The sequence below is a fragment of the Scyliorhinus torazame genome, chromosome 1, assembly GCF_047496885.1.
Source record: "Scyliorhinus torazame isolate Kashiwa2021f chromosome 1, sScyTor2.1, whole genome shotgun sequence".
Classification (NCBI taxonomy): domain Eukaryota; kingdom Metazoa; phylum Chordata; class Chondrichthyes; order Carcharhiniformes; family Scyliorhinidae; genus Scyliorhinus; species Scyliorhinus torazame.
The window spans coordinates 226208454-226236232 of NC_092707.1; the positions used below are offsets into that span (position 1 = coordinate 226208454).

Here is a 27779-nt window from a genome sequence, read left to right on the forward strand (position 1 = left end):
GGGTTTCCCGAGCTTGGGGGAGGTCGAGTTGCCAGGTTGGAATGGGTTCCAGTATCTGCAAGTGAGGGATTTTGTGTGGAGGTAGGTTCCGAGCTTCCCGCACCTGGTGGCTACAGAAGGTGATGTCAAGAACAGGAGAGGGGAAGCTTTCAGATCGACGGGAAACTGATGGAGTGGGAGGGAGCCCCGCTAGGAGAGGTGAGGAGAAAGTGGGAAGAGTTGGGGTCCGGATTATGAGAGGAGGCCCTGAGGAGAGTCAAATGCATCCTCGGTGTGTGCCAGGCTCAGCCTGGTACAATTTAAGGTGGTCCAGTGAGCACACATGACAGTGGCCTGGATGAGATTCTTCAAGGGAGTGGAGGATAGGTGTGGGCGCTGTGTGGGGGTCCTACAAACCATGCCCATGTTTTGAGCATATCCGAGGCTGAGGGACTTCTGGCAGGTTTGCTGACATCGCGTCACAAGTTTTAAAGGCGAGGTTGGTGCTGATCTTTGGTGTGTTGGAAGAGTCAGGAGCCCAGGGTGGTGAGAGGAGCTGATGTCCTGGCCTTTGCCTCCCTGGTGGTCTGGAGACAGATCTTACTAGGTTGGAGGGACTTGGAACCCCGAAAGTCGGGGGAATGGGTTAGTGACATGGCAAGGTTTCTGAGACTCGAGGAAGTTGAATTCACCTCAAGGGGATCACTGCAGGGGTTTGCCCAGAGGTGGCACTTGAGAAATATTGGCTGTCAGGGGGTGGAAAGGGAGGCATAAGCTAGTAAGGGCAGGAGATCCAATGGAAAGGGGGCTGGTCCTGTTTGTGCAACACTATGCTGGCTGGGGTTTGTTAGCAGGGGAGGCAGGGGGCATTGGTTATGCTGTTTTGCTTGTTGAAACCAGTTTAAAATTATAAATGCCTCAATAAAATATTTTGTAGACACTAAGTGATTCAGCCTCCACAGCCTTGTGGCAATGAGTTGCAGATTCACCACTCTGGCTGACAATTTATTGGTTTCAAAGGATCATCCCTTCAGTCTGAGGCTGTGCCCTCAGGTTCTAGTTCCTCCTACAAGTGGTAACATCTTCTCCACGTTCATTCTATCTCGGCCCCTCAGTATTCTGCAAGTTTCAATGAGTTTCTCCCTCTTATCCTTCTAAGCTTCATCGCATACAGACCCAGAGTCCTCAAATTATCCTTTTGACCTGAGGCATTGTGCTTTTAGCAGAATTCCCTCCCCACTAATTTGACCAAGAGACCCGACTGAAAGCACATAATTATGCACTCCTGGAACTTGCTGGTAAAATGTCATCCCATTGTGATTTCAGACATGGCATGGAAAGAGCTGATGCACTAATCAATTTTTATTTAATCTTTTACTTAACTTGTGACCCAGGGCCTTGGCTCTTTAAGGCAGCAGTACTAACCACTGCTCCATGTATTCTCATGGGTTGGTTTAGCACACTGGGTTAAATAGCTGGCTTTTAAAGCAGACTAGCAGCACGGTCTAATTCCCTTACCAGCCTCCCCGAACAGGTGGCAGAACGTGGCGACTAGGGGCTTTTCACAGTAACTTCATTGAAGCCTACTTGTGACAACAAGTGATTTTCATTTCATTGGCAATATAATGATGCAAAACATATTGTAAACAAATCTACCCTGTAAGCTGGTCCAGCTTTTAAAAGTCTGGGATGACACTGTTCCACTTGTCTCAAGTCAACCTTTGCTCAGATCTAATCTCACAGCTCTATCCGGATCATTCTACAATCAGTGTAGAATGATCAGGAATGAATAGGGCAGCAGGGTAGCATGGTGGATAGCACAATTGCTTCACAGCGCCAGGTTCGATTCCGGCTTGGGTTACTGTCTGTGCGGAACCTGCACATCCTCCCAGTGTGCGCGCGTGGGTTCCCTCCGGGTGCTCCGGTTTCCTCCCAGTCCAAAGATGTGCAGGTTCGGTGGATTGGCCATGCTAAATTGCCCTTAGTGTTGGGTGGGTTTACTGGGTTATGGGGATTGGGGAGGTGTTGACCTTGGGAAGGTCGCTCTTTCCAAGAGCCAGTGCAGACTCAATGGGCCGAATGGAAGTCAGTCTATCACTTCGGTTTTTTTTTTTTTTGCTCGATTGCGCTATTTAGGTAGAGGAACACAGGAGCAGACCATTAAGCCTACACTGCCACTTCAATAAAAGCAAGTTACTGTGGACGCTGGAATCTGAAATGAAAGAGAAATTTAGAGTCTGATGACTCTAAATAATGAATTGGGTACTCTAAATGTATAAAAATAAACTAAGACAGCAAATTAGGAACATAAAAACAGATTGCAAGAGATTTTACAAATCTATAGGGAAATATTAAGGCTCCTTCAGGATGGCAATAAATATTAGAAGCACAAGGGACCACAATCCAAAGGATTCTAAAAACAGTGAATGTTCTGGCAATAATTATCTCAAATTCCCCAAGTCTCAGCACATTAGCCTGGGTGAAAAGTAAGCTGTGAAGATGGTAGATGATTCATGCTTGGAGGTTATTAGCTTGGTTTTACATGTTCTGCTTTTTGTAAAAATGAAACCTGTCAATGTTTGCATTGATGAACTTGGGGTGCCCACTAAGAACTTAAGCAGGCACAAAGCAGTAGCCTGCTGATCTTTTTCAAGGGAATAAGAGTGCAAGAATAAGGTTATGACAATGGTACAGAGCTTTTCTGAGACCACATGAAGCACTGTTAGTCTGCAATTTCCATATTCAAGAATGAGGCAGTACAGCAAAGGTTCACTAAATTGGTCGCAGTGATGAGGACCATTTCCCACTTATCTACAACGAAATCACATTCTACGATGTTTGTCATCTCAATAACCAAATCCCCCAATGTGTCATCCAATCACTGAACAGTACAGATCCCTCTGAAATATTAGAAGCAGAAGGGACCAAAATCCAAAACCAGGGACTGGTTTAGCACAGGGCTAAAATCGCTGGATTTGAAAGCTGACCAAGGCAGGCCAGCAGCACAGTTCAATTCCTGTACCAGCCTCCCTATACAGGTGCCAGAATGTGGTGACTAGGAGCATTCACAGTAACTTCATTCGAAGCCTACTTGTGACAATAAACAATTGTAATTTTCATTCCATATCACTTCCTGCCAGCCTGCACAAGCAAAATGTAATACAACCGTTATTTTAACTGTAGCCGAAAGCTCAACCCAACCAAAGGTGGGTATAAAATTGAAACAGTTCATTTTTAACCCTTTTATTAATTTTGTAAACAGGCTACATGGTGTCATCCAAGAACATGACTAGGGCAGCAAGTTGTAACTGCACATCTTTGCAGGGATGTCTTCAGAACATCTGCAAAATCAGATACCTTCAGAACATAGATGACACCTGCAAAATAAAACACAAGGGAACTTGAAAATATAGAAGTTACAGCTTTAACAATTTACAGCAAGGACTTGCACAGCACTGCTAGCATTATATGGCATCCAAGTAAGCCTCAAACCCCATCAAATCAGCTTTTGAAACCATTCAAGATCCACATGGAATGTGAACATCACACATTTACTGCTCATTCCCAAATGCCCTCAATTGGGACAGTTTCAATTCATCTTGTGTAGGTAGACCCACAATGTCATTCCAAGATTTGGACTAGCAACATGAAGGAAAGCAAGTTCAATGGGGCAGCACGGTGGTTAGCACTGCTGTCTCACAGCTCTGGAGTACCCAGTGTCTGTGTAGGTCTCACCCTCACAACCCAAAGATGTGCAGGTTAGGCGGATTGCCCAATCTGCCAGGGGAAAAAACCTGGCTACTCTAAAACTTGCGACTTTGCCCTGGATGGTGGCAGAAGTGGTCAGTGCTGCTGCCTCATCGTGTAGCGACTCCCAGTGGACAGCTCCTCCCTGAATGCCATACTATAAAATGCTCCTTGATTAAGGGCAGCAACTCATCTCAGTCTCCTAATGGGAATGTCGAGACCTGGATGAATGCTCCAGGAAAACAAGCTCAGAATGTAGTTGAAAGTCTAGGAATACACCCAGAGTAAAAACCCAGCTCGTAATGATAATGAAACTACCAGTTTTGCTGTCTGGCCCACAGGACTCAAGACCCACAGCAAGTGGCCAACACTTAACTGCCTTCAGAAATGGTCTACATTTCAGTTGTATTGAATGGTTTAAAAATGTGATGGGATTTATGCAGACTATAAATGCCAGACAGTAACAAACCATTAAACAAAATAAAAAGGTCTAATCTCAGCAGTCAGATCCGTTGTAAGTTTAATCAGGTGTCAGATTTGGGATAGTGACATCACTGATTAGACCATTTTGGGAAGCAACAGAATAATTTCCTTCAACTACAAGAAGTATTAAATGTTGCACTTACCCATGGTAGAATACATCCCTTGATCTGTGATAGAACTCTTCCATCTGTTACCTCAGCACTGTGGAAAATAATGAAAACATGTACAGATTACAATACAAATCAAGTGACTTTGATCATTCAACAAGTGGCTGCACATGGGTCATAGCAGTGTTAAAACGTTGGGGGATTTACAATTAAGCATTTCAATTGTTACTTTCAGCTACTGCAGTATCAGATTTGGTCAATTGAGCATCTCCATAGCCAAATTATGCAGCATCACCAGATTGTCACATTTCCAAAGATCACCCTACACATCTGGAAGGCACGAATGCCATAACAGTACCATTGTCAATGAGAACTTCAGCTTTGGAAACACCCAACAGTCAAAAGGGGCAAGTTTTGCCAAGAACAAGATTGGGTGCAGCAAAAACAGTAAAACCATTTACCTGCAGCCATCGCTAAACCGAGATCAAACTTCTGGAGGGCAATCCATCATGTAGAGCCAACTGCACCTTCAGATACAAGAGGGGCAGAACACATTCAGACCATTTTGCAACAGATTACATTTAAGTCAGACATAAGTGCTGGAAACATCAGCAGGATCTGGCAACACCTGTCGTGAGAAATAGAAAATTTCAGAACAACCTTCCATTTTCTCCTGCAATGTTAGTTTCTCTACAGATGCATTACCGTATTTTACTAAGCCAGTTGGTCAAATCTCAGTAGTCAGATCCGTATTTTATCATCAGAACTTCAGGTTCGGGATATTTTTCATCATTGATAAGACCAAGAGACAAGGGAAAACAAGCTAAACAAGCATGCACAAAATTCTAGCTGTACCACAAAACCATTTCCCACCAAGGTACATCTAACTTGCATTTCATTAAAAACATTGTACACAAGCGTCAAAGGAATGTAAGACAGGCCAAGGACACCAGAGGCACTGTGGCGGAGTGTACCAAGAACTCTGGACTAACCAGAATTACATCAGTTTAAGAAATTAGTCAACACACTCCAGTGCCTGTTCGGGTACACTGAGGGAGAATTCACGTAACAAGCGCGTCTTTGGGAAACCAGAGCGCCCAGAGGAAATCCACGCAGGGGGCACCTTCACCAAAGGGGATGAAAATCACAATAGAATCAGCACGGAGTCTGCACCAACCCACTGAAGTGCACACCACCCTGCAAACCGCCACCTAAACTTTGGACACGATGGGACAATTTAACATCCCTGGCACTTTTTTTGGTAAAGCATGATCAATCCACACATCTTTGGACTATGAGGAAACCCAGACAGTTAGATGGGTTACAAATGCTGCCCAAACCAAAAGTATCAATATCCCACGCAACACTTAACAGCACAATTAAGTGTCGTATTGTGCATTAGCTGAGGCTAATAAAAATCTCCTTCCCCACCCCCTCCCAATAACAGGACAGCTTGCAATTACACCCACCTACCACTGGACATCCTGTGGTAACCTTTAGAACATAGAACAATACAGCGCAGTACAGGCCCTTCGGCCCACAATGTTGCACTGAAACAAAAGCCATCTAACCTACACTATGCCATTATCATCCATATGTTTATCCAATAAACTTTTAAATGCCCTCAATGTTGGCGAGTTCACTACTGTAGCAGGTAGGGCATTCCACGGCCTCACTACTCTTTGCGTAAAGAACCTTTACAGCTACTTTGCACAGAAACATCCATGAGTCACCAAATCTTTATTAATGAAATTCAGCAACACGTATTGGCAAGAGCACCAGCAGGAACACTCCAACATACTTTGAAATAGTAAACAAAAAGGTATGCTCGAGGCGCTGATGGGGCCGGAGCCTTCCCCCGACCCCGGAGTTGGATGGGGCACATAGAGCCCCCGAAAGGAAGCCCAGGACGGGCAACCGACCGAGGGCCTTGGTGGTCCGCTTTCACCGGCTTGCTGACAGGGAACGTGTGGTGCGATGGGCCAAGGCAGAGAGGAGCAGCAGACGGGAGAATTGAGGTGCTCATCTACCAGGACTTGGGAACGGAGCTGGCCAAGAAGCATGCAGGATTCATCAGGGTAAAGGCAGCCCTCTACAAAAAGGTGGTGAGGTTTGGAATGCTGTATCCTCAAAAGCTTTGGGTTACGTTTGAGGAACTCCACTACTACTTTGAGACACCAGAACAGGTTTGGACTTTTATTAAAGAAAAGCTGGACTTGAACTCACGGGCACTTAGCTTTCTCAGTGCTGTACAGTGACAGCGATCTGTTAACCTAATTTGCTGACTAGGTGTGGACATCTATTAAAAGCTGGACTTGAACTAAAGGACTCTGGGCTCTGAGCTTGTGTGGCAGCGGTTCGTTAAATTTTCCTGTCCTGTAATGTTCTATCCAAGATTGTTTTCTGCCGCGACAGAGAGCAGGGGCTGGAGGGTGCATTGTGTAGGGTGTTCTTGGGGGATAGCATCGGGGTGGGGTAGAGAGAGGGGCCCTGCACTTGGTATCTTTTGGCAGGAGATCAGGGCCTCGGAGAGGGGGATGGGCTGGTTAGGGGACTTGAAAGGGCACGGTGAGATACAATCAGGTTAATGGCGTGTGGGGGAGGGCTTGAGCGCTCGGGTGGTAGACAGACAGGCACCAGCATAGGTCAGGGGGCCCCAGGAACTGTAGGTGGAGGGGGGCTGGGAGAGGGCAGCTGAGAAGGAGAGCAGAGAAGACTTAAATGGGCAAGGGGATTGTCAAGGGATCCCCAGGGTAGAAGGTCACTTGCAGACTCTCAGGGAAGAGCGCAGGAAACTGACAGCAGCAGCACCTGAGGGGGGGGAGAGCCACGTTAGTTTAGTTGAACACGTGGGTCAGGGCAAACAGAGCTGACAGGGAAAGTGCTTTATTGACATGTTTATTCTTTCCCACTGTTTGTTTTCACTATGTTAAGGCTCTTTGCATTGGGCCGGTTTTCTCTGGAAATGTAACAAATTTGTTTTAAATAAAAAATGTCAAGAAAAAGAAATGGTAAACAAGGCATTGTGGCCTCCATTTAACAGCTTACCTGAAAGACAGCATCTGTAGCATTGGCACACTCCCATGGTATTTGCACAGTTGTCAGTCTTATCCATAATGCTCAAGAGACACCACAACCCAGTGCCCCATCATAGCCACAGCTGACAGGGAAAGGAAAATTCCAACAATTAGATGGTGAAAAACACAATACAAGATCAAACTAAAGCCACGGGGGGGGGGGGGGGGGGGGGGGCAAAAAGTCTAATATCTTCCACATGCCTACATCAGCAGGATCTGGCAACACCTGTCGTGAGAAATAGAACTAACATTTCAGAACAACCATCCATTTTCTCCTGCAATGTTAGTTTCTCTACAGACGCATTACCGTATTTTACTAAGCCAGTTGGTCAAATCTCAGTAGTCAGATCCGTATTTTATCATCAGAACTTCAGGTTCGGGATATTTTTCATCATTGATAAGACCAAGAGACAAGGGAAAACAAACTAAACAAGCATGCACAAAATTCTAGCTGTACCACAAAACCATTTCCCACCAAGGTACATCTAATTTGCATTTCATTAAAAACATTGTACACAAGCGTCAAAGGAATGTAAGACAGGCCAAGGACACTAGAGGCACTGTGGCCGAGTGCACAAAGAACTCTGGACTAACCAGAATTACATCAGTTTAAGAAATTAGTCGACACACTCCAGTGCGTGTTCGGGTACACTGAGGGAGAACTCACCTAACAAACACATCTTTGGGAAACCAGAGCGCCCAGAGGAAATCCACGCAGGGGGCACCTTCACCAAAGGGATGAAAATCACAATAGAATCAGCACTGAGTCTGCACCAACCCACTGAAGTGCACACCACCCTGCAAACCGCCACCTAAACTTTGGACACGATGGGACAATTTAACATCCCTGGCACTTTTTGTAAAGCATGATCAATCCACACATCTTTGGACTATGAGGAAACCCACAGACACAGGGAGAGCTTGCAAACTCCATAGTCACCCAAGGCTGGAATTAGGTGTATTGGCTACACGAAATTGGCCATAAAGTGTCCAAACGGTTAGATGGGTTACTCGGCGACAGGAATAGGGCGGCAGCATGGGCTTAAGTAGGGTGCTCTTTCCAAGAGCTGAAAGGTCTCCTTCTGCACTGTGGATACTCTGATTCTATGAATTGAACCCAGATCCCAGTATCATCCACTGCACCCAAGGTTTTCACAAGTTGGTTGAGATAGGACTGTGTCCAAATACAGGATTCACCTGAGGAAGGAGCAGTGCTCTGAAAACTAGTGTTTGAAACAAACCTGTTGGACTTTAACCTGGTGTTCTTACTGTCCAAATACAGGAGCAGCAACAGTTTAAAAGATGCAGACAAACAGGCACAAAGAATTACAAAATCATATGCTGGAGCAGGAGCTTTACATGCATCCTAGATGATCATCATCAAAAACAGTTTAACTGGACAACATTTTATTTACACTGATCCTGTACAGATGGCTGGAGCATGTGCCAACAAATTACTAGTGTCGTGGTTCCCCAGGACGACAATTCGTTCACACCGATTAAAACAGAGAGTCTGAGCAGCAATCTTCCCAGCAGTAGACTTTATTCACCTAGCACAAGAGAATAAAGTCGGGATGTCCGGAACAATCCGACAAGCCCTCAGGCTTACAGTCTTTTTATGTACATTTCAGCTCCATATCTCAAGATTCTTATCTTTCTTATCTTACTTTACAGCCCGACCTTGCTTTGGCCACCATTGTTTTTAGTTGACTCTTTATCTGTCTTATTCAAGATTGGTCGCTTCCTGTTTCCTCTCTTTGTTTCTTAAACCATGGTGGTTATAACTCTTGCCCTTATCTAAACTTCTGTTTGTGCAATAATCGTGGTTTAGCTGACTTAGGCCGAATGTGTGGAAACACCTGCTCACTTTATTCTCTCTTTTTTATTATGGTCAACTATTAAATCGAACCACTGAGCAGTATTCATTGTTCCCCCAAGTGACTATTGTCTGCATTCGTTAATTACTGACTGCTATACTACTTTTCTGGGTCTTCTGCTTTGATCATATAAACTATACTTGATTACATTAGGTCATCTATTCTATGTTTGATTACGTTAGGTCACACTAGGTTACTCTAGGTTACATTAGGTCACATAGGTTACATACCCATTTCACTACTCACCTAAATCTGCTTTATCATTTCACTAAAACCTATGATTCTGAATTCCATACCTAGCTCATACAATATCCAGTACAAATTTCCCAACATGTCCCCCCTTTGAGGCTATTTCCTAGCCTCATCTCGATTACCAAGCTCAAATAATCCCCTCGCTTGATCCCATTTGCATTTTTATTTTAATCACTCTTTGCAGGCGATGTGGAGGAGCCGAATACTTTGGTCAGGGATCAATGCCCCTATTCTAACTTTAGCATAATGTGTCTATCCAGGTTCTGATTCTTGGGTTGCTCCCCCAGATTGCCTGCTCCTGACAGTCATCAGCCAAAAACCTTCCCACCCTTGTCGAGGGAAGGGAAAAAGACTGATTCCTGTGTACAGACTAAGTTCTCTTGGTCCCCCGCGGATTTCAGCAAGGTGCTTATCGTTGTCACCAGACGATCTTCCACTATCGTAGTTAGTTTACAGTGACGAGTTTCAACTTCGACCAAGGTCATGGTAAATTCACTCAGCGGGGGCGGCTCGAAGTTTCCCCATTCCTCTGTTTTTCCTTTTGAGCGAGAATTGCGTATCACCCGAGTCACCATCTGCCGTGCTGCCACCCTGGTAAGGAAGGATCTCAGGACGGGTAGAAAGCAACAAAATATTAATCCCAGAATGATTATTGATGTGATTGCTACAGCTCCAGCCTTGGCAAACCATGCCCCCCATCTTCCGAACATTCTATCCAGCCAACTCCATACCCCCTGTCCAAACCCAGCATTTTCTTTCATTTCTTTCGCAAGATTCTTTAACTTATTCATGGCTTGTGTAAATGACCCCTCTGGACTAGTGTTATTAGGGATAAATGTGCAACACTGATCCCCAAACATAACACACACCTCCTTTTTCTGCCAGGAGCCAATCTAATGCCTGTCGATTTTGCCACGCCATTTTGCTGGTCGCATCCAACTGCTCTCCCAAGGCCGCCAGGGCAGCATTTGAATAATTAATAAACCTCTGCTGATTATAATAGATGTAATTGATCCACTCAGTATTCTTGTTGGGTGTGATCCAAAAAAGGATGGATTCAAACCCCGCGGCTATTTCACTCCTAGCTTTGAACTCATTCGGGATGCCTCGGGGCTGTCCAATCGCGTCCATTTGTATGTTAGGGTCAAGGGTATATGCCCTCTTAATTCTTTGTGATTTAATGCCGTTTTCCACCGGCAGTATCACAGTGCTCTGGGCCAGCATAACTCGGGCACATAGTCCCTTCCAATCCAGTGGTAATCGAGCCAGCAGCCCTTTTTCCGGGCCACAAAGCCACCAGAGATCGGCCAGTTGATTTACTTGATTTTCTAATAGATAAGGAGCGGGTGGCATTCCCCCTGTCCGGGCGGGAATAGCAGGGTTGAGCAGACTACGGATGTCGGATATATCCCAAATCCTTTCACACTGTCCTGTGTGGTTTCCCAAACTACTTCCCGTGCTGCCTTCCCTCCAATAGCAATCTTGGATTTGTAAGTTGGGCTCCACCCTCCATTCCTCTGGGGCCGCGTCCATTGCCGTCTTTGGCCATATTGGACAATCGTGGGCCACATGGTAGGTGCGCTTTTTTGCCCCAGCACGCAGGATACATAGGAATTGACACCTCGGCATTTTCCCCTTACAAAGGTTATCACATGCGGATCCTGAACAGTTCATCGTCTCATACGTGTAAGTCTGATTCTTATGCGTATATGTCTGTGTGTATGTGTTATATGTACGGCAATTTTCCTTTTTCCATTTTAGCAGCATGGTCCAACAGTCTCCTGATCCCCACGGTATATCAGTTACTTGGGTGCGTGGTCTTTCTGCCGCACATATCACAGTCTTTCCCATCACTGTTTTTCGTACCAGTATACTCAGCCCATTTCCACCAGATGTTTTTCTGTGCTTTCTCCCACATAGTATCTGTGCTCACTGACCGTTTACGTCTTGCTTGTCTTAATACTCCACCTTCCTGATTCTGCACCCTTATGTCCTCTGCATCCCACTTTCCTTTGTTACGGGTCAATGAAGTCCTCAAAAGGAAATAGTTTCCAAGTCCCAGGTGGGGAACGAGGCCCCCTCCCTGTTCTCACCTCCCCCAGCACCTTGACTAACAGGCCCAGGCTGGGCATTTGTATCATCAGCCAGCTCATGCACAGAACTACTTTCATCATCCTCTACTCTTTCTGTTCTACTTTGGCTCTGTTCCTCCTTCCCACGATTCTCCCCGTGTAGTTCTATCTCTTCCTCGCTGTTACTTCTATCCGCACTGCCACTGTCTTCAATCTCCCTTCTCTCCCCTACCCCTGTTATCGTTCTGGTACAATGGTTCAAGTGATACCACAGTGTACTGCCTTCTACTTGCAACGCCGTGGGAGACACTTTGGTGACTTCAAACGGTCCTTCTCGTCTCGGTTCGTTCCAACGTCTCCGGAACTTCCTGATGTATACTTGATCTCCAAGTTTGATCTGGTGTTCCGTTGCAGGGCTCTCCTCCTCCTTGGCCTTTTCCTGTTCAAATATAGTTCTATGTATAATAGTTAATTGTCGTACATACTCCCTTGCGTCCTGATCTAAACATTCCAGCGCGGGGCCCCCTGCTCCCCTGATCTTTGGCACCGGCATTACTCTTCCTGTCATCATTTCATGTGGGCTCAAATGTGTGATTCTGTTTTCCTGACTCCTGTATTGCATTAGAGCCAATGGCAGAGCATCCATCCAGTTTTTTCCTGTCTCGCTGCAAATTTTGCTTATTTTAGCCTTAAGGGTCCAGTTTGCTCTCTCCACCATTCCTTGGGATTGAGGATGATACACACATCCAAACTTCTGCTTTATTCGGAGCGCTGAGAGCGTCTCTCTCAGTGCCCTTCCTATAAAAGCAGATCCATTATCTGAACTTAATTGCATGGGTATGCCAAATCTTGGGATAATTTCTTTTGACAGGAAGTTAATCACCGTTCCAGATCCTTGATCTTTGGATGGTGTTGCTTCTATCCATCTGCTGAATCTATCAATAATCACTAGCATGTATCTTTTCCCCCTCACCACCTTTCCCATATCCACATAGTCCATGCATAGATGTTTAAATGGTCCTTCGGGAATGGGTATATGCCCTATTGGGGCAGTAATGCCCTTCCTGATATTATTCTGAGCACACACCTCACACTGACTTAGTATGTAGTCAATTGAGTTTTGCAGGTATGGTGACCAGAATCCTTCTTTCTTGATCTTTCTAGCCACCTCTCCTCTGGCACAGTGGTCCACTCCATGTGCTTCGCTGATTAGTATGGTTAGTAATGATGTGGGTGCTATGACCAATCCCTCCCCATTTCTCCATATTTTGTCATGTTGTCCCTGTATTGCTCCTCTATCTTTCCACATTGTCTTTTCAGCTACAGGGGCTTCCTCCTGTAACTGTGCCACATCGTCTAATGTGATTTGAGGCTCGATATTCCCCACACCTGGCCCTGGGTGTGGCCTTGCTATTTCTACTGGGGCTATCGTAGCCTCAATGCATCCTGACGCTTCTTTAGCTGCCTTGTCGGCTTTGGTGTTTCCCTGTGTGATGCTATCCGTTCCCTTTTTATGCGCCTGACACTTAATTATGGCTAATTCCCTTGGACCCATCATGGCCCTTATTAAAGCCCTGATTTGACCTTCGTGGTGTATTGGTCCTCCTCCACTTTTCATAAATCCCCTTTGCTTCCATATTGCCCCAAACAGGTGACAGACCCCGTGGGCAAAGGCCGAATCAGTATAAATTTCCACCGCTTCCCCGTTTGCTAACTCACATGCTCTGGTCAGTGCTTCAAGCTCCGCTAACTGGGCTGAGCATGGCTGCTCACATTCTTTTGCCTCTATTACCTCAAATGATTCCCCTCTCTGTTCAACTACTGCATAGCCAGCATGATTTCCCCTATGATCCCTATGACACGAACCATCAACGTACAACGTCCTCTTCTCTTCTGTGCTTAATCTATCTGCCTTCAAGTCTTTCCTCAGTTTCATAAACACTCTTGTCTCTTTTACACACTCATGCTCCTCTCCCTCATGTGGTAATGGCATATAGTCAGCTGGGTTGGCCCTATTACACTTCACTATCGTAATGTCCGGGAATGTGGTCAGCATTTGAAAATGATGAATTCTAGCCGGCGTCAGAACAAACTTCCCTTTTTCAATCAATTCAGCTACCTTATGGTACACATGTATGTTTATCGGATATCCCATTGTGACTGTAGCTGCCTTTTCGTACGCCCACCAAGCTGCTGCCAGGCCTTGATAGCACGGAGGATATCCCATTGCTACGTCGTCTAGCTTCGTACTGTAATATGCTACAGCCTGCCTTCGTCTACCCTTGCAATTTTCCTGCGTTAACACTGCTGTAGCAAATCCGGCTTCTCTGTTACTCACAAATAAGTCAAAGGGTTTGTCATAGGTCGGTAAAGCCAATGCTGGTGCCTGTGCCATCTCTTTCTTTATATTCTCAAATGCGTCTGAAGCATCTTTATCCCATCTTAGTTTGGTTCTTAATTCTTCGCACCCTGCCTCCTTCATTACCTTTCGTAGTGCCTGCGTTTTTTCCGCATAGCTTTCCACCCATTCTGAACTGAATCCTGTCATTCCCAAAAATGTCATCATTTGTCCCACCGTCTGTGGTTTCGGAACTTTTAGTACAGCTTCTATCTGCTGAGAAGCTATCCCTTTCTGCCCTGCTGATATTTCTCTTCCCAAGTACTCTACTTTTTTCTGGCACAGCTGCAGCTTTTTCCTGGATACTTTATGGCCCCCTTCTGCTAGTCTTTCCAATAGTTTTAAACTATCCTTCCTGCATTGTTCTTGTGTTTCTGTGCATAATAATAAATCATCCACATATTGTATCAGTGTTCCTTCCAACTGCACTCCTTTTAAATCTGCTCTCAACACCTGATTGAATACATGTGGGGAGTGTTTAAATCCTTGGGGCATCCTATTGTATGTGTATTGTTTCCCCTCGAACGTAAATGCAAAGAGATACTGACTTTCTTGAGCTAACGGCACACTAAAAAATGCCGAACATAGGTCTATCACAGTAAACCATCTACTTTCAGGTGGTATATTTGTCAACAAGGTGTAAGGGTTTGGAACCTCTACTGGCATATCTTCCACTACCTCATTAATTGCTCTGAGGTCATGCACCAATCTCCATTTTTCTCCGTCCGCCTTCTTTACCGGTAGCAGCGGTGTATTACACCTGCTCCGGGTTTCTTTTAATACCCCTGCTTCTATCAATCCCTTAATCGTTTCTCTAATTCCTTCAATTGCTTCTGTCTTGATTGGGTATTGCGGCCTATAAGGCCCCTGGCGTCCTGTCTTTAATCTGACTTCAACTGGATTAGCGGTTTTGACCCTCCCTACATCCGTGTCCTGTCTGGACCACAACTCCTGCGGGAGGGAGTTCAAATCCTGCTCTAAACTCTCTCTCCACTCCAGTTCCTGTTCCTCAATTTGCACTCCTATTGTTATTTGCTTTGGTTTCCCAAGCATCTTAACATCCAAAATTATTTTCATCATTTGTCCATCGCTGGACGTCCAAATATCTACATTGTCTGTCTGGACAAATTCTAAGTCTTGTGCTCTCAACACCATTGGTCCTAGGTCTTTTGATCTATATCCCGGATTCACTTTCAATGTGACATGTGGCTCCGCTCCAGATACAGAGAACCATTTGTCAACCCATTCATTCCTAACGATTGTGAGGGCCGCTCCCTCTAGTCCGATTAAAATACTTCCTGACTTTATTTCCTGTTCTCGTCCCGCCTCCCTTTCCCATTTCTCCTGTACCTCAGGTTCCTGTTTTTCATCAAATATCATTGTACTGTGTAATTCTGTTCTTGGCCATTTGGCTTGTGGTATCCAGGCGTCTATAAGTTTTCCCCAAACTTCCCATATCTGTTTTTTAACTTGTTCCTCTATATCTCCCAACCAATATACATTAACCCTTTCTTTTCCTGGTATTTCAAGTGGATACATTCCCATCAAATCAATTCCTTGTTCAGTGCATTCTAATTTCAGTCCTAGACCTAGGATTGCATCCCTTCCCAATAGATTTAAAGGAGTTTTATCACATACTAAAATAGGTACATGGGTAGTCTTATTTCCAATGGTAACAGGCACCGGCGTCGTCATTCGAGCTAATGTTACTTTCCCCGAGAACCCCACAGTTTTTACAAACTGGTTTGACAATGGTAAGTGATCCGCATATTTCGTTTGTATGCACGTACATGTGGCGCCGGTGTCTATCATCATGGGGACCTCGATCCCTCCTACTCTAACGTTAACTATAGGTTCCTGCTCTGCGGTTTCTGTTATTTGTACGTACTGTCCTACCATTTTGGGGTTCTCTGGGCCTCCCTATGGGGAACTCTGATGGTTTACCGGCCCTTGAAACATCGGGATGCTGTTCGGCGATACTTGGATCAGTTGCTGGCCTGTCTGCTGCTGGTTTTCTCCCTGCCTGTGGGAATTCCGCGGGCAATTCCTTTTTATGTGCCCTGCCTCCCCGCACCCCCAACACACACCTGAAGGGCCAGGCAATGGTCCCTGTCTCGGAGTCTGATGATTAACCTGTCCCTGTCCTCTCTGATTCTGATAGGGTGGCCTACCACCTCCCTGTCCTTTCCCATTTCTATTCCAGTCAGTCTGACTTTGCAGGGCGTATGGGTTTTGATAATTTAGGCCATAGGCTTCTGGGTTCATGGACAGTGGGAAGGCAGAAATGTTATAGGTTATGATGGGCCGGCCTCCATCTCCGCTCCCCCCTAATATTGGTGCAGGTATTTCCTCTGACTTTTGCTCCTCTTTTGCCTTTATCTTATCCTTGCTTTTGATCTCCTCCAATTGTGCCTGAAGGAGTTTACGTTGTATCTCCTTCAGCTGTTTGTCTGCATTCTTTTCATCTTTGCGATGTCTTTCTACTGCATGGGCAACATAATCCACAAACTCTCGGTAGCTTTTTGAGTCCAAGCCCACTACTTCCTCCAGTCTTGTCTTAGCTGAGACTGGCAAGCCCTCTAGGATTGCAGCCCGGAACATGGAGTTGGTCAGCGGGTCTATTAGAATGTCCCTTTCCGTGTCCCTTCTCCATCTTTTTAATTGCTTTTCCACATACACAGCTGCATTCTCCTCCTCACCCAATGGCTCTCCCCTTAGGGTTTTTACATCCATTCGGTTGGGGTATATATCCCACAGTGCCTGCCAGATGTCGTGGCGATACGGGTCCATGAGTGTCCCATCTACCTCTGGGTCATAAGCTGCGGTCGGGATGCCAGCACGCCTCATTCTATTTTTCTCTGGGTGCTTCCACATCCATGTTTTCCCCAATCTTCGTCTGTCTGCCCCTTTGTGCACTTCCCAGCATATTTCCTCTTTGCTCCTTTCTCTTTCCTTTTCCTCTCTGTTCACCCCGACTCTCTTTCCTTCTATTTTTCCCTGTGATGTCTCACTTCCACACTCGGAGGGATCATCTTCTGTTCTCCACTCATATTCTTTTCTAACATTCTTTCCTTTCCCTTCTCGTTCCTTATCCACTTTCATTACCTTCTTTGCCCATTTCAAAAGTTCTACCACATTTACTTCTTCCTCCAACTCCTTTCTCCTTTGGCTCAGCCCATCCAAATCCTCTTCTGTTTTCCTAGCCGCTTCTTCTATACCTTGTTTCTTTTCTCTCTCTCTTTGTGCCCATTCCTCCTTCGTCATCTGTTCTATGTTATATTCTCCCTCAAAATTCATTGTGCCTGATATAACTGGGTACAGTCCCGTGGAGCTCTGTTCCCCTAAGTATGGGGGCGGGGCTACGTTTGGATCTTCCAATTCTGCTTTTTCCTGAAGTTGCACTGGCATCCGCCTCCTACCTCCCCTCCATACCCTTCTTCTCTCTTTCCCCTCTCGTTCGAATAGTGCTAGTATCTCTAACTCCTTTTCTCGCTTCTCCCTTCTTTTGCTCAACCTATCCTTAATTTTATAGTTCTTTATCATTCCCTTCTGGTCCCCACACCTCTCTATGTCCCATGTGCCTTCCTCCGGCCACTGTGTATTGGTCTTACTTGTTCTTTTGGCCCATTTTTTAGAGACGTGTTCTATATCTCCCCTGAGGGCTGGGAACTTATCCCCTAGTATCTCCACTGGTGTTTTAACTTTGTGTGCCATTACTCGTCTTTTCGGACTACTGTCACAATTTTTATCACTTAATCTGTCAGAGTTAGGTATCACAGTGATTATTACTCGCTGTATTATTTTTCCGTGCTCAGTCCCCTGTTTACCTTTCTTTTGGGTTTCCCTTGCCAATATCTGTAACTCTAACCGGGGTCCCGATATCCACTTCCCCGTAGTCCCCTGTCCCGGCACTATCTTCCTCTCCCGGGCTATAGGGTAGTAGGTTTTCACTTGCTCGTCTATGTGTACAGAAACCCTGTATCGGTCGGATTCCTTTATTAATTTCTCTAGAGTTTCCAATTTTATTTCGTCTATCCAATTCCTATCGGCTATTCCTTCCCAGTTTACATACGGCCACTCATTCTTTATCTCCTCTAAGTTAGTTATATGTGTAATCTTTTTCCAATCCAGTGTTGCTTCCGTTTTTGTTATTATCCTTTTTAATCCCCTGACTTTTTCTTCTCAACCGGTTGTACCAATCTCACCACTAGGCGGTTTTGTCAGTGTAATCTTTCCAAGTTGTTAGTTATTACCCTACCTGTGTTCCGATTCTCCCTCTTATTTCTGTCCTCCACGCCGCTACCTCAGATCAGTTTGTTCAAATTGGTCTTTTACTTCCTCTATTCTAGCTGCTAATCCCCTTCTCTGGGTTAGATTCCACTCCTGTGCTTTTGACAACAAGGATTTACATGCAATACAAATCTGCTCACCTTGCTGTCAGAATGCTGGCTTTGGGATGTCCAGCCCCGGTCGGACCTCCGCCACTCCTTCCAGATGTTTTTTCTGGGCGATCTCTCACCAACCCTGCTCGCAGCGCCAATTTTGTCGTGGTTCCCCAGGACGACAATTCGTTCACACCGATTAAAACAGAGAGTCTGAGCAGCAATCTTCCCAGCAGTAGACTTTATTTACCTAGCACAAGAGAATAAAGTCAGGATGTCCGGAACAATCCGACGAGCCCTCAGGCTTACAGTCTTTTTATGTACATTTCAGCTCCATATCTCAAGATTCTTATCTTTCTTATCTTACTTTACAGCCCGACCTTGCTTTGGCCACCATTGTTTTTAGTTGACTCTTTATCTGTCTTATTCAAGATTGGTCGCTTCCTGTTTCCTCTCTTTGTTTCTTAAACCATGGTGGTTATAACTCTTGCCCTTATCTAAACTTCTCTGTTTGTGCAATAATCGTGGTTTAGCTGACTTAGGCCGAATGTGTGGAAACACCTGCTCACTTTATTCTCTCTTTTTTATTATGGTCAACTATTAAATCGAACCACTGAGCAGTATTCATTGTTCCCCCAAGTGACTATTGTTTGCATTCGTTAATTACTGACTGCTATACTACTTTTCTGGGTCTTCTGCTTTGATCATATAAACTATACTTGATTACATTAGGTCATCTATTCTATGTTTGATTACGTTAGGTCACACGAGGTTACTCTAGGTTACATTAGGTCACATAGGTTACATACCCATTTCACTACTCACCTAAATCTGCTTTATCATTTCACTAAAACCTATGATTCTGAATTCCATACCTAGCTCATACAATATCCAGTACAAATTTCCCAACACTAGTTACATGGGAACAGAAGTATTTGCACAGTTGTCAGTCTAAGCCACAATGCTCAAGAGACGCCACAACCCAGTGCCCACAGCCACAGCTGACAGGGAAAGGAAAATTCCAACAATTAGATGGTGAAAAACACAATACAAGATCAAACTAAAGCATCAAGGGGGGGGGGGGGGCAAAAGTCTAATATCTTCCACATGCCTACATTGAAACTCATCGTCTGCTGATAGACCTGCTGATATTTTCGGCCTAGCCCACATTGAGGCTTGGTTTCATATTTGGGTTAGCACACATCTGCCCAACACAAGTTTTACGAGTCAGAACCATAAACTTTCGCATTAGACCGCCAAATAATAATCGGTATGTTACAATGGTCTGCAGAGAAAAAGGATGAGGGCCTTCCTTGTTCAATATTTTCAGCCGTATTTACTAACGCAACAATAAGTAAATCCCTCGGCACAGACCGCACCCCCCGACACAGACCGCACCCCCCGACACAGACCGCACCCCCCGACACAGACCTTGCCTCTGGCCCAGTTCCGCACTCCAACCCCCAACCAAAGGTGCGAAGCCTGTGAAGGCCCCGTGTATCTCCACGTGGCGCCCATCGCGTCCATTTTAGTTTTTTGAAATACTTGTTGCAATATTACAATGACCATCCAGCGATAACACACCCAACAAACAAACGTAAATCTAGTGCCAGAAGACTACACGAAAGGGAAGAAAGCAACATGAAAAGAGCAGTTACCTCCTTCCACTAGAGCACCAGCCTCCTCCACCGCCAGCCCGAGGACAAAGAGACCGAGGAAAATGGCCGCTCACTTATATAGGCCGACTCCGCGGAGCCCGGTTTGATGTGAGCGGCACGCGCACACAAGAAGGCACCAATCATTGGAGACGGGGCGGATTCCACGGCAGCCGTGCATGCGCATACGCTCTACCCCCCCCCCCCCCCCCGGGAGACAGGCGTAGGAGGGCGGGTCAATCTAATTCAGGAGCCTCAGATCTTAACCACTTGGAGAAATGTTTCATTTCTGTGCTAATTATTTTAACTCTTTGACATAATCCACTTGCGAGAGTAAATATATAAATATCATGGAACCATAGAATTCCTACTGTGCAGAACGAGATCATTTGGTCCATCAGGTCTGCACTGACCTCTGGAAGAGCACCCTATCCAGACCCACTCCCTCGTCGACAAAGAAGAAACTTAGCTCAGGAATAAAGCAGTAAAAAGATGATTTCTTAATGTATGTCAATAATACCATTGCAAATAAGGATGCAAAATATATGTTATATGCAGGGAAGTACTGGCAAATGAGAGGAGAAGTTTCAGGATTTGAAAGAGATGTGGTGGGTGAAAAATTCCTTTTGTGTTTTGAGACAAGAGGAGAGGAGCCAGAGAGTTAAAAGCGCGAGAGAGGAGCCAGAGATTTAAAAGTGTGGGCGAGGAGCAGGAGATTTAAAAGCGCGGGAGAGGAGCCAGAGATTTAAAAGCGGGAGAGGAGCCGGAGATTTAAAAGCGCGGAAGAGCCACCTCTAATCTAAGGGGTTGAGTGAATATCAGGTAAGCTCTTTCTTTCTTTTTCGTGTTTTTTCCACAATTTATTTAGAGGGGATGGCAGGGAAGGCAGTGCAATGTTCCTCCTGCAGAATGTCCCTGCTGATTTCACATGTGGGAAGTGCACCCATCTCCAGCTCCTCAAAGACCGCATTAGGGAACTGGAGCTGGATGAACTTCGGATCATTCGGGAGGCAGAGGTGGTCATAGATAGAAGCTTCAAGGACGTAGTTACTCCGAAGAATGAAGATAGATGGGTGACGGTGAGAGGAGCTGGGAGGAAGCAGTCAGTACAGGGATCCCCTGTGGTTGTTCCCCTTAGTAACAAGTATACTGCTTTGGATTGGTGGGGGGGGGAACTTACCAGGGGTAAGCCATGGAGTACAGGTCCCTGGGCACAGAGTCTGTCCCTGTTGCTCAGAAGGGAAGGGGGGAGAGGAGTAGAGCATTAGTCATTGGTGATTCCATAGTTAGGGGGACAGATAGGAGATTCTGTGGGAATGACAGAGACTCGCGGTTGGTGTGTTGCCTCCCAGGTGCCAGGGTCCATTATGTCTCGGATCGTGTTTTCGGGATCCTTACGGGGGAGGGGGAGCAGCCCCAAGTCGTGGTCCACTTAGGCACCAACAACATAGGTAGGAAAAGGGATGGGGATGTAGGGCAGGTATTCAGGGAGCTAGGGTGGAATCTTAGTGCTAGAACAGAGTTATTATCTCTGGGTTGTTACCCGTGCCACGTGCTAGTGAGACGAGGAAACGGGAGAGAGAGGAGTTGAACACCTGGCTACAGGGATGATGCAGGAGGGAGGGATTCAGATACCTGGATATTTGGGGCTCATTCTGGGGTAGGTGGGACCTCTACAAACGGGATGGTCTATACCTGAACCAGAAGGGTACCAATATCCTGGGGGGGAAATTTGCTAATGCTATTCGGGAGGGTTGAAACTAATTCAGCAAGGGGATGGGAACCTGAATTGTAGCTCCAATGTACAGGAGGTTGAGAGTAGTGAGGTTTCAAGTTCGCAGGAGTATACTGGCAGGCAGGAAGGTGGTTTGAAGTGTGTCTACTTCAATGCCAGGAGCATCCGGAATAAGGTGGGTGAACTTGCAGCATGGGTTGTTACCTGTGACTTCGATGTGGCCATTTCGGAGACATGGATAGAGCAGGGACAGGAATGGTTGTTGCAGGTTCCGGGGTTTAGATGTTTCAGTAAGCTCAGGGAAGGTGGTAAAACGGGGAGGTGTGGCATTATTAGTCAAGGACAGTATTACGGTGGCAGAAAGGATGTTTGATGAGGGCTCATCTACTGAGGTAGTATGGGCTGAGGTTAGAAACAGGAAAGGAGAGGTCACCCTGTTGGGAGTTTTCTATAGGCTTCTGAAAAATTCCAGAGATGTAGAGGAAAGGGTTGTAAAGATGATTCTGGATAGGAGCGAAAGTAACAGGGTAGTTGTTATGGGGGACTTTAACTTTCCAAATATTGACTGGAAACGCTATAGTTCGAGTACTTTAGATGGGACAGTTTTTGTCCAATGTGTGCAGGAGGGTTTCCTGACACAGTATGTAGCTAGGCCAACAAGAGGCGAGGCAACATTGCATTTGGGACTGGGTAATGAACCAGGCCAGCTGTTAGATTCGGAGGTAGGTGAGTACTTTGGTGATAATGACCACAATTTGGTTACGTTTACTTTAGCGATGGAAAGGGATAGGTACATATCGCAGGGCAAGAGTTATAGCTGGGGGAAAGGCAATTATGATGCGATTAGGCAAGACTTACGATGCATAGGATGGGGAAGGAAACTGCAGGGGATGGGCACAATTGAAATGTGGAGCTTGTTCAAGGAACAGCTACTGCGTGTCCTTGATAAGTATGCACCTGTCAGGCAGGGAGGAAGTGGTCGAGCGAGAGAACTGTGGTTTACTAAAGTAGTTGAATCACTTGTCAAGAGGAAGAAGGAGGCTTATGTAAAGATGAGCCGTGAAGGTTCAGTTAGGGCGCTTGAGAGTTACACGTTCGCCAGGAAGGACCTAAAGAGAGAGCTAAGAAGAGCCAGGAGGGGACATGAGAAGTCCTTGGCAGGTAGGATCAAGGAAAACCCTAAAGCTTTCCATAGGTATGTCAGGAATAAAAGAATGACTAGGGTAAGAGTAGGGCCAGTCAAGGACAGTAGTGGGAAGTTATGCGTGGAGTCCGAGGAGATAGGAGAGACGCTAAATAAATATTTTTCGTCAGTAGTCGCACAGGAAAAAGACAAAGTTGTCGAGGAGAATACTGAGGTACAGGCTACTAGACTAGACGGGATTGAGGTTCATAAGGAGGAGGTGTTAGCAATTCTGGAAAGTGTGAAAATAGATAAGTCACCTGGGCCAGATGGGATTTATCCTAGGATTCTCTGGGAAGCTAGGGAGGAGATTGCAGAGCCTTTGCCTTATGTCGTCATTATCTACAGGAATATTGGCAGAAGACTGGAGGATAGCAAATGTTGGCCCCTTGTTCAAGAAGGGGAGTAGAGACAACCCCGGTAACTATAGACCAGTGAGCCTTACTTCTGTTGTGGGCAAAGTCTTGGAAAGGATTATAAGAGATAGGATTTATAATCATCTAGAAAGGAATAATTTGATTAGGGATAGTCAACACGGTTTTGTGAAGGGTTTGCCTCACAAACCTTATTGAGTTCTTTGAGAAGGTGACCAAACAGGTGGACAAAGGTAAAGCAGTTGATGTGGTGTATATGGATTTCAGTAAAGCGTTTGATAAGGTTCCCCACGGTAGGATATTGCAGACAATATGGAGGCATGGGATTGAGGGTGATTTAGCGGTTTGGATCAGAAATTGGCTAGCTGTAAGAAGACAGAGGGTGGTGGTTGATGGGAAATGTTCAGCCTGGAGTTCAGTTACTAGTGGTATACCACAAGAATCTGTTTTGGGGCCACTGCTGTTTGTTATTTTTATAAATGACCTGGAGGAGGGCGCAGACGGATGGGTGAGTAAAGTTGCGGATGACACTACAGTCGGTGGAGTTGTGGACAGTGCGGAAGGATGTTGCAGGTTACAGAGGGACATAGATAAGCTGCAGAGCTGGGCTGAGAAGTGGCAAATGGAGTTTAATGCAGAAAAGTGTGAGGTGATTCATTTTGGAAGGAGTAACAGGAATACAGAGTACTGGGCGAATGGTAAGATTCTTGGTAGTGTGGATGAGCAGAGAGATCTCGGTGTTCATGTACATAGATCCCTGAAAGTTGGCACCCAGGTTGATAGGGTTGTTAAGAAGGCGTACGGTGTGTTAGCATTTATTGGTAGAGGGATTGAGTTTTGGAGCCATGAGGTCATGTTGCAGCTGTACAAAACTCTGGTGCGGCAGCATTTGGAGTATTGCGTGCAGTTCTGGTCGCCGCATTATAGGAAGGATGTGGACGCATTGGAAAGGGTGCAGAGGACCTATACCAGGATGTTGCCAGATCTTATGAGGAAAGGCTAAGGGACTTGAGGCTGTTTTCGTTAGAGAGAAGAAGGTTAAGAGGTGACTTAATAGCGGCATACAAGATGATCAGAGGATTGGATAGGGTGGACAGTGAGAGCCTTTTTCCTCGGATGGTGATGTCTAGCACGAGGGGACATAGCTTTAAATTGAGGGGAGATAGATATAGGACAGATGTCAGAGGTAGGTTCTTTACTCAGAGAGTAGTAAGGGCGTGGAATGCCCTGTCTGCAACAGTAGTGGACTCACCAACATTAGGGGCATTTAAATGGTCATTGGATAAACATATGGATGATAATGGAATAGTGTAGATGGGTTTTAGATTGGTTTCACAGGTCGACGCAACATCGAGGGTCGAAGAGCCTGTACTGTGCTGTAATGTTCTATTGTTCACCCCAGAGTCAGTTATTAACTTACAGCTGAATAGAAATTAAAAAACTAAGCTACTGTACCTGACCTGTGACAGCATATTAAAAACATGCTAAACGCCCATGAAGCTATCAGCATTCTGGAGTAGCATCTCCCAGGAATATCCAGTGCTGAGTAAAATAAGCATTTTGTTGTTATTGCCCTTCACGATGACCTACATGTATGAGGTTGGATTTTCTGTTTTTACAAGGATGAAGATGGCACAAAAGTACTGCTGAAGCCTGCATCTGATATGCGCATTGCCCTCCTGTGAACCTGATTGGCGTGAGATTGTGAGGACCAAGCAGGCTCCCCTTTTAGAATAAAGGTAAACAAATGTGGCGTGCGTCACGTAGGTTGGCTGACGTGGGTCGCGCAGGTCGGCTTGCGTGGCTCGGAAAGGTCAGCCGGTGTGGGTGTCGATGGTCAGCTGGTTGGCAAAAGTGGGTCCCGGGAAAAAAAGTTTGAAAAACACTGGTTTAACTTACCTTCTCGACCTCTTGAATTTTTATGCAACCTTTCTACATTACGAAAGTTCTTCACGCCTTGATCGTCTTCATGAATCTTTTCTGCACTCTTTCTAATGTCCCTATACCCTTCCTAAAGTATGGCATCTCGAGGTGATGCAGTACCCCAGTTAAGGATGAATCAGAGTTTGATAAAGGTTAATCATTCCTGCCTTTTGTACTCTATGTCCCTCATAGTAAAGCCCAAGATCCTGTATGCTTCATTTCCTGCTCCTTCAACCTGCTCTGCCACCTTCAATGATTTATGCCTATAAACACGCAGGTCCCTCTGTTCTGCACCTTTAGAGTTGTTTCCAGCAGATTCATCTTTAATTCCAGCACCTTTCGAACAGTCCTGGAGGATCGGTGTCTCTTGTATTGCAATCAGGAAATATTGGAAGGATTCAGTAGGTTTAACAGCATCTGTAGCAAGAGTAATATTTCAACTTGATGGTTCTCCAGCTGTTTTATATTGATACAGTTCAACAGGAACAACCCGAGGGAAATTCTGATTCAAGCTGAGGTATTTGCACATTTAGAAACCGGGAAGACTGGTTTCCACAGTGAAGCAAATAAACTTAGTCCAGCCTCCGAGTCACAGTGAGGAAGTACCTGCTGAGACAAGGAGCAGCGAAAGCCTGTTGGATTCACTTTAATGGTGTGTATGACAATTTGACAAAAGTAAGTGACTTGTGAGAAAAACATAGAACATAGAACAGTACAGCACAGAACAGGCCCTGCGGCCCTCGATGTTGTGCCGAACTTCGAATGACAATTTGGTTACAATCTGATGGTCTTATTGCCAAGACAAGGAGCTGAGAGAACTTTGGATTTGGATTTGTTTTATTGTCACTTATACTGAGTTACAGTGAAAAGTTTTTTTCTGCGTACAGTCCAGACAGATCATTCCATACGTGAGACATACGATAGATACACAATGTAAATACATAGACATATACATCGGGTGACGCATCCGGGGTGCAGTACTACTCAGTAGAGAAGATGTGTGAAGAGATCAAGTCAGTACATAAGAGGGTCATTTAAGAGTCTGGTAACAGCGGGGAAGAAGCTGTTTTTGAACCTGTTAGTGCGTGTTCTCAGACTTTTGTATCTCTTGCCCGGTGGAAGATGTTGGAAGAGTGAATAACCCGGGTGGGAGGGGTCATTAATTATGCTGCCCGCTTTCCCTTTTAAAAAAAAATTAGGGAACCCAATTATATCTTTTCCAATTCAGGCGGAATTTAGCGTGGCCAATCCACCTAACCTGCACATCTTTGGGTTGTGGGGGTGAAACCCACACAGACATGGGGAGAATGTGCAAACTCCACATGGACAGTGACCCAGGGCTGGGATCTGCCCGCTTTCCCAAGGCAGCAAGAGGTGTAGACAGAGTCAATGGATGGATTGGATTGGATTTGTTTATTGTCTGTGTACCGAGGTACAGTGAAAAGTATTTTTCTGCGAGCAGCTCAAACAGATCATTAAGTACATGAAAATAAAATAAAATAAAAAGAAAATACATAATAGGACAACAATATAAATGCATAGAGACTGACATTGGGTGAAGCATCCAGGAGTGTAATATTAATCAGTCCATAAGAGGGTCGGTTAGGAGTCTGGTAATAGCGGGGAAGAAGCTGTTTTTGAATCTGTTTGTGCGTGTTCTCAGACTTTTGTATCTCCTGCCCAATGAGAAGTTGGAAGAGTGAGTAAGCCGGGTGGGAGGGGTCTTTGATTGTGCTGCCCAGGTTTTGTGTGATGGACTGGGCTGTGTTCATGACTCTCTGTAGTTTCTTATGGTCTTGGCCGAGCAGTTGCCATACCAGGCTGTGATGCAGCCAGATAGGATGCTTTCTATGGTGCATCTGTAAAAGTTGGTAAGAGTTAATGTGGACATGCCAAATTTCCTTAGTTTCCTGGGGAAGTGTAGGTGCTGTTGTGCTTTCTTGGTGATAGCGCGACGTGGGTGGACCAGGACAGATTTTTGGAGATGTGTACCCCTAGGAATTTGAAACTACTAACCATCTCCACCTCGGCACCATTGATGCAAACAGGGGTGTGTACGATACTTTATTTTCTGAAGTCAATGAGCAGCTCCTTAGTTTTGCTGATTTTGAGAAAGAGATTGTTGTCATTCCACCATTCCGCTAGGTTCTCTATCTCCCTCCTGTGCTCTGACCCATCGTTGTTTGTGATCCAACCCACTACGGTCATGTCATCAGCAAACTTGTAGATGGAGTTGGAGCCAAATTTTGCCACACTGTTGTGTGTGTATAGGGAGTATAGTAACTCTGAGAGGACTGGCAGTCTTACAGTCAACTGGTCAGGAATGAGACACAAGAGAGAAGGTGACGTTCCTTCGAAGGATAGAGGTAGAGATTATGGGAGAGAAATGGGGAGAGAGAGAGGAAAAGATTGCGGGAGATCAGAGGGAGACGAGAAAGAGGACAAATCAAGAGAGAGCCAGAGGAAGAAAGGCGAGAGCCAGGGGCAAGAGGGAGTGGAGAGCATAGGTAGAGGGAATGTGAGAGATCGGCTAAT

At 45.5% G+C, this 27779-nt stretch overlaps 2 protein-coding genes and 3 non-coding genes across 14 annotated transcripts in view; 1 reads left to right on the plus strand and 4 right to left on the minus strand.

Annotated features, from left to right (window-relative positions):
- Positions 1 to 3206: 3206 nt before the first annotated feature.
- On the minus strand, positions 3207 to 20145 carry LOC140419194 (uncharacterized). 6 transcript variants are annotated; one of them, XR_011945616.1, is made up of 7 exons: positions 20033 to 20145; positions 18423 to 18624; positions 8061 to 8118; positions 7365 to 7476; positions 4778 to 4843; positions 4353 to 4410; positions 3207 to 3356 (listed from the first exon to the last, which is right to left on the minus strand). XR_011945616.1 is itself a non-coding variant. In XM_072502976.1 (7 exons), the coding sequence occupies exon 3, from the start codon at positions 11371 to 11373 to the stop codon at positions 10348 to 10350; it is 1026 nt and encodes a 341-aa protein (XP_072359077.1). In that variant the 5' UTR covers positions 11374 to 12033; positions 18423 to 18624; positions 20033 to 20145; the 3' UTR covers positions 3207 to 3356; positions 4353 to 4410; positions 4778 to 4843; positions 7365 to 7476; positions 8061 to 10347. The 6 variants fall into 6 exon arrangements, 4 of the variants coding, with proteins under 4 accessions (XP_072359077.1, XP_072359095.1, XP_072359094.1 ...); XM_072502976.1 differs by having other exon boundaries at positions 8061 to 12033; XM_072502994.1 differs by having other exon boundaries at positions 4778 to 4944; positions 8061 to 12033.
- Positions 4220 to 4286, minus strand: LOC140430746 (small nucleolar RNA SNORD50). Its single transcript, XR_011949530.1, has one exon. It is a non-coding gene; the product is annotated as a small nucleolar RNA SNORD50 (small nucleolar RNA).
- Positions 5048 to 5114, minus strand: LOC140430719 (small nucleolar RNA SNORD50). Its single transcript, XR_011949513.1, has one exon. It is a non-coding gene; the product is annotated as a small nucleolar RNA SNORD50 (small nucleolar RNA).
- On the minus strand, positions 7727 to 7793 carry LOC140430723 (small nucleolar RNA SNORD50). Its single transcript, XR_011949514.1, has one exon. It is a non-coding gene; the product is annotated as a small nucleolar RNA SNORD50 (small nucleolar RNA).
- A 102-nt stretch (positions 20146 to 20247) lies between the features above and the next one.
- The window catches only part of LOC140419219 (cobalamin binding intrinsic factor-like), an 81223-nt gene continuing 73691 nt past the window's right edge, over positions 20248 to 27779 (plus strand). Inside the window, exons 1-2 of one of the 5 annotated variants that reach the window (XM_072503015.1) lie at positions 20248 to 20851; positions 24944 to 25060. Coding sequence is in view for 2 of the 5 variants with exons in the window: in XM_072503036.1 (XP_072359137.1) it covers positions 25894 to 25896 (3 nt within the window). In the remaining 3 variants the exon portion in view is untranslated. Of the gene's footprint in view, positions 20852 to 24943; positions 25061 to 25816; positions 25920 to 27779 lie in introns of those variants that run through there. The other 4 variants (XM_072503021.1, XM_072503036.1, XM_072503011.1 and 1 more) reach the window with 4 other exon arrangements.